The 9,435-nt window shown below is 36.7% G+C and overlaps 1 protein-coding gene across 3 annotated transcripts in view; it reads left to right on the forward strand.

Moving 5' to 3' along the window:
* The window catches only part of LOC108735743, a 76,109-nt gene extending 67,152 nt beyond the window's left edge, over positions 1 to 8,957 (forward strand). For 2 of the 3 annotated variants that reach the window (XM_025979209.1, XM_018467875.2), the window contains one exon: positions 8,447 to 8,772. Coding sequence is in view for 2 of the 3 variants with exons in the window: in XM_018467875.2 (XP_018323377.1) it covers positions 8,447 to 8,454 (8 nt within the window). In the remaining variant the exon portion in view is untranslated. Of the gene's footprint in view, positions 1 to 8,446 lie in introns of all 3 variants that reach the window. The other variant, XM_018467869.2, reaches the window with a different exon arrangement.
* Positions 8,958 to 9,435: the final 478 nt, after the last annotated feature.

The raw sequence follows: 9,435 nt of genomic DNA on the forward strand, positions 1-9,435 counted from the left end.
TGACGCTGGAAGCTGGCGGAAATTTTAAAATGGCGTGGATGCGCGGTGGCAAAAGTAGGCAGTTTTAGGTATAAAGATTGCAGCCCTCATTCTTCAGTATTCCTATCAGGGGCGTAGATTAAATATTTAAAAATAGGGATCAGTGAGCAAGTAATAGACAGACAAACAGAAGAACTAATTGTTGATGTTGGTGACAGTGATAGAGATTCCCATGATGAGAGTGAATGTGAAAACTAACTATAAAACAAAACCAATAGGTTTATTTTTTCTTTTTGGTAAGTTATGTTTCTACATTATTTTCTAGTACGCTACTGTCCTATCTGTATTAATACTATAATTTACGTCTACTGAAAGCTTATTTGTGTATCGGTTCCAAGTAACTTACCCAAATAAGTCATAAATGGGCAAGTACATGCGCGACCGCTCGCCAGCTTCCTTCGTCCGGCCTGTATGTGTATTAAAACCTCAGTTTATAATTGTTTAGAAATCTTAAAAGTTGTGTCACTTAGCAGTTTTCCATACCTCTTATAAAAACACTCATATGTCCGTCCGTTTATCACAGTCGATTTTCTTAGAAACCGCATACGTAGAAATTTGAAAATTAAGCAAAAAACAGTAAGTCTTCACGATGGCACTCTGTATAAGCCAGCTACCTGTTTATCAAGGAACTCCTTGATGAAATGGTAATGCATCAGCAGAACAGAGATGTATAGCCGTGGTTGGAAAGTGAACCTACTGTATATAATCTTTATACTGTGGTATTGGTATATGTCGAATGAGAGGAGTCGAAATATAAATATTGCGCTGGTGAGGAAAAGTTTTTCATAGTCTCTGTAGCCACAGTATAATGATTCTGTACAGTAGATTCACCCCTTTGATTTGCCTGAAATACCGACATTGTTTTGGAGGCCATCATAAATTAACTTTATGTGCTCTGAACTGCCATATACGAGGACGGCTCAATTGCGTAATCGAAGTGTTTAGATACAAAATGTATTTGTACGGTGATTTCACTATGGCACTCTGTATAAGCCAGCTACATGGTTAGCGAGGAACTCGTTGATGAAGTGGTAAAGCGTCAGCAGAAGAGGGATGTATGGGCGTGGTTGGGAAGTGAACCTACTGTATAGAATCTTTATACTGTGGTATTGGTATACGTCGAATGGGAGGAGTCGAAATACAAATATGGCGCTAGTGAGGAGAAGTCTTTCGTAGTCTCTATAGCCACAGTATAAAGATTCTATACAGTAGAGTCACTCCTTTGATTTGCCTGAAATACCGACATTTGTTTAGAGGTCATAAATTAACTTTATGTGCGCTGAACTGTCATACACGAGGATGGTTCAATCATGTTACCGAAGTATTTAGATACAAAATGTATTTGAAATGTGGCTTCACGATAACAGTAAATAAGCCAGCTAAACAGTTTGGTGAGGACTTCGTTGATGAAGTAGTGAAGCGTCGGCAGAAGAGGGATGTATGGGCGTGGTTGGGAAGTGAACCTGCTGTGTAGAATCTTTATACTGTGGTATTGGGATCCGTCAAATGGGAGGAGCCGAAATAATATAGCGCTAGTGAGGAAAAGTTTTTCGTAGTCTCTATAGCCATGATGTAAAGATTCTATACAGTAGGTTCACTCCTGTGATCTGTCTGAAATACCGACATTTTTTTTGGAAGCCATCAGAAATTATTTTTATGTGCGGTGGACTGCCATGCACGAGGACGATTCGATTTCGTGCAAAGCAAAGTGTTTAGATACACTGTACAACCCAGCCCCTGTTTAGCGAGGGACTCATTAAAGAAGCGGTGAAGCGTCGTCATGAAAGGGATGTATGGAAGTGAACCTACTGTATAGAATCTTTATACTGTGTTATAGCGTACCGTGCAAATGGATTTCTTTAAAATAATAAAACGATAAGTGTTAGCACAATATGTCAATGGGCCTACACAAAAAGAAGAAAAGTATTTTGTTGAAGCTGAACGAGTTTTAAATACCGGCCATTTTAAAGAATTTGGAAAAAATAAACCCAAAGTCAATCTTCAGATGTTGTAAATTTCAATATCCAGTATTTAGAAACATATTTAAAAAATGATCCACACGAAATAAATGACGAGGTACAAATATTCAGTTAGTTGGCAACTAGCAGAAGAGTGTTATCAAGAGAAATTATTAAATTGTTATTTAAACCCTCTGAAATACTAATGATATTTTACTTCATCATCTAGTGGTTCCGTATATAACGTGAAAAATTCCCCTTCAGTTTTCCTGTTCAATAAACTTTCGCGAAACAGCTGAATTGAGAGGTGGCCTCTGACTTTCTCACTCAAAATTTCGAAATGCATGAGGAGTTGGTCAGTGAAGCATTCTAGTTACTCCATCTTCGTGTGTTGTTATTCCTTTTATTTAGTCGTTCACTATATTGATTATGAAAATTATAACCGGGCCAGTTGGTGTGCGTCTAAATTTGAAGAAATGCTGAAATTAAATATACATACAATTTAGACAACTTTTAGAAGTGAGTTAGTTTAATATGAAATATTAATCAGAAAATTCATTTTTGAATTTTTTACCCACCACACTCTACCTCAAATTAATGAGGGAAAAATTGTTACTGTTGTCACACCCCCGCCAGTATATATAGTTACATTAGTTCGACGGATCGTTAGCCGTGTAGGTTGATTGGTCGTTGTTGCTGTTGTCACCTCTCGTAGTTTAGTGATCAGAACATTGGTGCGTAAAGCCAAAGATCCCGGGTTCGTTTCCCGTTTCAGATTAATATTTCATGAAATTAAATGATTTACCTTAATACAGAATAGCTATTGTCCAATGTAAGCATTACAATCTGAGGGGCCACATCTCGTTGGTCCATCAGTACCCATTTTTTTTATTTTCCTGCTTTTCTTATTTTGCTTTTCTTCTCATTTTCCTCATCTTATTCAAGTAAAGGGGCAATAAATAGGCGAATGTTGCTAGCATAATATTTCAACAGGTAGGCTTCTAATTTTAAAATATTTAATGCATGCAAACAAATTTTCCTTACGGATTATTCACTTCTTTGGCAGTGTCTATTGAAGTTGGCAGCATATGGGAAAGTTTTTTATGATTAATCTTAAGAAAAATTGAAATAATTATAATGTGGGAGATAATGCAACTTTAAAATTACCTATTTTAATTTTTCTTCCAAACTAAAAGTCGCCAGCATTGGGTTTGGGGAAGATTCATTCTGGGTTAGTATTCCAAGCCTGACTCGTTGTTGAATTTCCCCTACATTAGACTATTTGCAGATTTGATTCATTTTCCGTCTGGAATCTCCGAGGAAAAGTCGGTGCTTGATAATCTTCGGGCACTTGACCTACTGGACGTATTTGATCCACATGTTCCTGTACTTTAGTGTAGTGGAGCACACCATCTTCACTCAAAACTCGACCAAATTTTCATTTAGAGCTTGCTGCTCAATAGTCTCTAACAGTAACCCTGTCACTGAATTTTCTATCCTGAAATTCAAATACCCCCTTTCTGACATTTTTCTGGATTCTAGATTGAAACTCAGATACAAGAAGATCGATTTTCGTTCTTATATCACGTTTTAAGAACAACATAGCTGGGCTGTGCTTTATTGTAACATTTGGAGCTTTTCTATATACTGTGGCAAAAATGTATTTACTTTTTTTGCATTGCTTTTAATGATTGTTTCAAAATGTAGACAAATCGTTCGGCCCGTCCATTGCCCGATGGTTTAAATGGCTCTTTGAAACTCATAAGACGAAAACTGCGGACCATTATCACTTACAAGTATCTTTGGCAGCCCGAATCTTGCGAAACAGTCTCTAAGACATTCAATTGTCTTGGTTGTGGTTGTTGATTTCATTGGGTAAACATCTAACCGTTTTGAATGTAAGTCGACGATCAGCAAAAACATGTATTCTAAAATTGGGTCTGCAGTTGGTGCAATTCCTTGCAATCTCTTCGATATTATTCCAATACACGAATGACCCACCATTGCCTTCATTTTGACAATTCCCAGGTGTCCTAGGTGTAACTCTTCCAAGACTTTTTCTTGGAATTTCTTTGGGATGCGCACTACCCACACATAATGCACTTATCTTCTATTATACAGGGTTTGTCCGGAAAGTAAAAGTACTGAGTCGGTTTAAAAAAATCTATTGAGCCAATCGTTACAATTCTTTAAAAACTTTCAAAATAGGCTCCTTCTGCGTCGATGCAGCGCTGCCAATAGCCTTAAGAACCGCGGAGCATGCTGCTTAGATCCCCTCTGTCGTCTGAAAATGCTTGCCTTTCGTCGGCCTTTTCAGGCGAGCAAACAAAAAAAAGTCCTAGGGGGGGGGGCACATCTGGGCTGTAGGGCGGCTGCGTTGGGATGCCGGCCTAGGTCAGGTAGTTGTCCACAAGAAAGGCGGTGTGAGCCGGGGCGTTGTCGTGGTGCAACTTCCAGTCGGCTGCGATGTCTTGTCGGATCCGATTGACCCTTCGTTAGAGTCTCTTGAGCACTTCCACGTAAAACTTGGTTTGTCCAGGAGGAACAAATTCATGGCGGACGATGCCTTTCATGTCAAAAAAGAAAATGTCCGTCGTTTTCACTTTCGATTTGCTCATTCTTCCGTTTTTTGGCGTCACCTGTGATTACGTTATTCAAAAATTGGGGGTCACTGTCACACATGTTTAAATTTTCTTGGCACACTTCCACTCGTCGCAATTTCTGGTCGTCAGTGAGCACTTTTGGGACCATCTTCGCGCACACGTTGCGCATGTTCAAATGTTCCGTCACAATGTCATGAACCACAGAGTTTGGTAAATTTAATATCTGGGCAATTAAACGAATACTTAGTCGACAGTCTAAGTTCAAAACTATGCGCAGACGAGTCACATTGTCGGTGTTTGTCGGAATCGAAGGTCTTCCAGCACGGTCTTCATCGGCGACCTCTTCCCGGCCCTCTGAAAAGGCCTGGTGCCACCGAAACACCACTTCTTGCTAAAGCAACATCTGGGTAAGCCTGCTTGATCATATCAAACGTCTCTGTCGCAGATTTACCGAGTTTCACACAGAATTTAATCGCGTACCTCTGCTCTAACGAACGCTACATTTTCGGCTTGCACCACTCACAGAAACATGTCGCGCGAAAAAGCCTGTTCTGACTCTCCAGGTGCTCGGAGACAACTCACCAGCCGCTCGTTCGTTACCTAGGAATACCCTCTACCGAATCCAGTCGGTGCGCGCACGCTCCAAAGTACAGTCGCGGCGGAAGGAAATAAGTCCTATTACTTTCCGGACAAACCCTGTATATTGAGCTTCTCTACATAGCAAATCTTGCCCGGTTTTTAGAATAGGTCCCAATTCTTTGTCATTGCCTGTTTCAACACGCAATTCCTTTGACGTAATGGGAATTGGAATAAGGTAATGTCATCTTTTACCTGGAGTTCTTCTGACGCTCTAGGTAAGTGGGAAAGCAAGTCTGTATTACCATGCTCTTTAGTGTTGCGGAATATTATATCAAAATCGAACGAGTTTTCTCTATATCAAGGCGCAGTATAACATTCTGGTTGAAGTTAGTACTGGCAGTCCTCGTTTTGAACCAAAGATAGCAACAAGTGGTTTATGATCAGTGATCAAGATAAATCTCCCGCCTTTTAGATACAAGTAGATTTTCTTTACTGCTCACACAATAGCTAAGGCCTCCTTATCAGTTTGGGGGTATTTTTGTTCTGTTCCCTTCTAAGTTCTAGATGCGAATACAATCGGTCTTTGTTCCACCCGGCAAAAGATGACAAAGAACATCATCTCCTCCCACTGGAGATGCATCTGTAGCTACTGTTAAAGGTAGTTTTGGATCATAATGAATAAGAATCCGAGGTTTGTTCAAATACTGCTTGATATTCCTTTTACCAGATAAATGTTACTTCTTTTTTTGTAAGATTATTTAGCGGATTTGGTTGTGTCACTAAATTTGGACAGAATTTCCCATATAAATTTATTAGTCCCAAAAAAATTTTTACTTCTACCATATTGCCGGTGATCCATTCAACCCATAAATTAGCCTTTTACAGACAAATAATCTTTTATGTGTGTTTATAGTTAAAAATTTTTGACTTTCAGGTTGAATTTTCATTTGCAAGTTGAGATAGCTAAAATATAATTTCGAAAATTGCTTACCCCCATTTAAGCGCGACAATATTTCTCCTACCCGTTGTAAGGGGTGTTAAGGTACAAACAAACCGGTACAACAGGTGTGACCCACTCGGAGCTTTTAACTTTTTCTATAAAACCCTCTTTTTCCAACCTATCAATTTGATTCTCTACTCTATATTTTAGAGCAAAAGGAACTATTTCAGACCCGCAAAATACATGTTTGGTAACTTAACCTCATAGTTGTTAATACCTCCAAGTTTATTGTCGAAAATTTCCTAATACTGCTGTAAAAGATTATTTAGGTTGACCTTACTGGAAGTTCTTAAGACCTTTATAGCATTCCAATCGATATATATCATCACAGCCTTTTTCGATCAAAAAGTGTCCAAATTTACAAATTTAGATTAACTATTTAATTATTGTACTCAATTTTAACAGTTACATACCCTAAATGGACTAATGTATCACCTTTAAAAAACTATAGAAGTAGGCTGAATTTTCTTATTTAAAATTCTCCTGAGATTTTTTAAACTCATTACACTAATCGTCCCTCCTGTATCTAGTTCCATAGCACAGTTTTTATATTCAATTTTCCCATTTAATATTATTGGAGGTCGCTTCGATTCTCCTTTATGTAGAATTATCTGAGTCTAATACAAATAAAGGAACTTCATTTATTCGTTTTCGCACGAGGAGAAAACTGCCATTTCTATTATCAAAAATTTATTCATTTATTTATCGCGTTTTATGATTTTAATAAACAATTTTACGATCTACGTGCACTGTTGCGCCCCTATAAGGAACCATAAACTGCGGGGTGGGTTGTAATAAAACATTTCAATCATCCCGATCTAAAATTTCAAGTGTTATTTTTCATCATAGTTTTAAAAATCTATCCAATTCACCATTTTCGAGTAAAACGTAGTTGATAATATGAAAGTACAAGCAAAAATAATTCCGGCCCTGGAGAGAAATACGACGATGCAACGCCGTATTCAATCAGCCGATAACTAGCAGCATCGGTGTTATATTTCTTTTGTGTTTTTTTGCTCAAGCATTGCTTATTATTTGTTAGATTAGATTAAAAGTGATTCAAGATATTTATGTTTAGTCAATCGATGGTAGGTCAGTGTGTTACGGTTAATGCAACGATGAAGTTGTACAGTAATCGCAAGGTATACCCTACATTTGCAGGTCGTGAGTGTTGACGCCCGAACCATATCCATAAGAATATGAAATTCATGATTTTCATATAAGACAACCTCAAAGTAGTAGACACGAAATAACACGTAACGTTGTCTCCTCTCGTGTGATAATGTGGCTAATGCTAAAGGAGCAATTCCTACATCGTCATCATTTACAGAAAATACAAGTCTTACAGGAAACAGATTTGTAGCTGCTAGTGGATTTGTGTCAGTGCTTTCGACAGGAAAATACTGCAGAGCACAATTGTTTTCGTACATAGGCTGTTTTTACAAACAAATGTTGTTTCACGAAATAATGATAGTTTTGATGTGATTGCCGAACTTTTTGGCTCGATGCCTGTCTACTAGAACGGGATTAAAAATTCGAACAGTTTTGTAGTGTACGGAGGTGTGTGTGTGTGTGTGTGTAATACCTCAAGGATGACTTGAAAATTTGTTTTTATAAAAAACATACATTTTTCTATTTCTTTTATGTAGACACATGCTGAGGTGTAATTGAAATAGTACTATCAACAATTAATTCATTTATACCGTGATAGGCATCTATACATTATGTGCAGTAGTTATTTTGTTAATATCGATCGACAGGCGGTATTGTTTACATTCTCTATCGTTGCAGCTTCTGAGATTCAGACCTTCGTTGCCAATTCACGTCCAGGACCGGCTTCGGTTTGTAATTTGTTGTGGTTTTCTTAAATTTTTTGTATCCCTTAACTGCGCCGCTTTAGTCACCATGTGTTTGTCTGTTGCATCTAGTTGACACCCTCCAAAGTTTGCCATTTATTTAAGAAACACCCTATGGTGGTCATAGTCTGTCTAATGGTTTCGATCCCACAAATGTAGCAATATTCTGCAGATGGCGTTCTTTACGCTGTTTGTAGTAATTGCGTTACGTTAGTTGTTTTTTTAAAGGTACTTATTTGATATATTTTTTTCGTTTGTTACAAAAGAGTGCTGCTAAATAAAACAACAAACAGATTGTTTTCACAGACACCCTGTAGAGCCACATATTTTGTCTGGAACATATATATATATATATATATATATATGTATATTAAAAATTTGTGATTGTTGTACGTTTTGCTTTTATTTCAGGGAAATGAGAAGGAAATTATTCTTAAAACGGACATGTTATACGAAGAAATATATTTAATATTGCATATGTTTTTTTGTAAAAAAGCTTCATGTGATTCGTTAGTTTCTGATGATTTGTGTTTGAAATTGCAATTGCCTGAAGTGGTGGACGAGAGACCGTCTTTGTTAATTAACTCTAACGTGAGCATAAACGATTTTCGAATTAAAATATACCGAGTGTTGGCCGCAGCATTTTATCATCCCGTTTGTGTCGAGGAGACGCCCGAAATGTTTTCCATAACTATTGCGAAGAAGCAATTGGAAATATTATTACGTTTTTATAAAAATCAAAACACCTTTTAATATGAATTTTTAATGTTTCCTCATTAGTCTGTAAGATTGTTGATTTTGAAAAACATATAATGCCTTTTGTTTTTCAATCAAATTTTACTGCTAGCTACGTAAGAATAATTTGTTCAATACCATTTTTGAATTAAGCTTTTTTCTTTCGTTCTTTATTTTTTTAATTAAATAAAACGTTACTTTTAATTGTTACATTTTTATATATTTTTGATAATAAACAAATGAATCGAATTTCGTTATAAAATGGAATTGCTTGTTTATTGCAATAATTTTGTTTCTTTATTCGTTTGTGAACAAAACAATTATCATGAATCATAAGGAAGAAAGAAAGGTAAGTGTATTGTATATTCTCTACTAAAATATTAGAAAGTTGTAGTAAATTTTGTGGTCAATTTAATTCAATTTAAAATCATATTTGTTTAGAATAACAACAATAACAATTGTTCTGTATTCTGCAGTCTTGCTTTTTTTGCATGGTAGCCGAAAACAATCGACAGAAATTATTAGACACATTATTCTTTATTTTCACGTAGTTGTCCTATCGAATGAGTAGGTAATTCTTTAATATCAATAAATTATTATTAAATCAAAAATTCCTTTTTTTGAGGTAATATTTCGGAAGTAATTTGCGGTGTGTGATATATTTG

Source organism: Agrilus planipennis, unplaced genomic scaffold (genome assembly GCF_000699045.2).
Source record: "Agrilus planipennis isolate EAB-ADULT unplaced genomic scaffold, Apla_2.0 scaffold32, whole genome shotgun sequence".
Taxonomy (NCBI): domain Eukaryota; kingdom Metazoa; phylum Arthropoda; class Insecta; order Coleoptera; family Buprestidae; genus Agrilus; species Agrilus planipennis.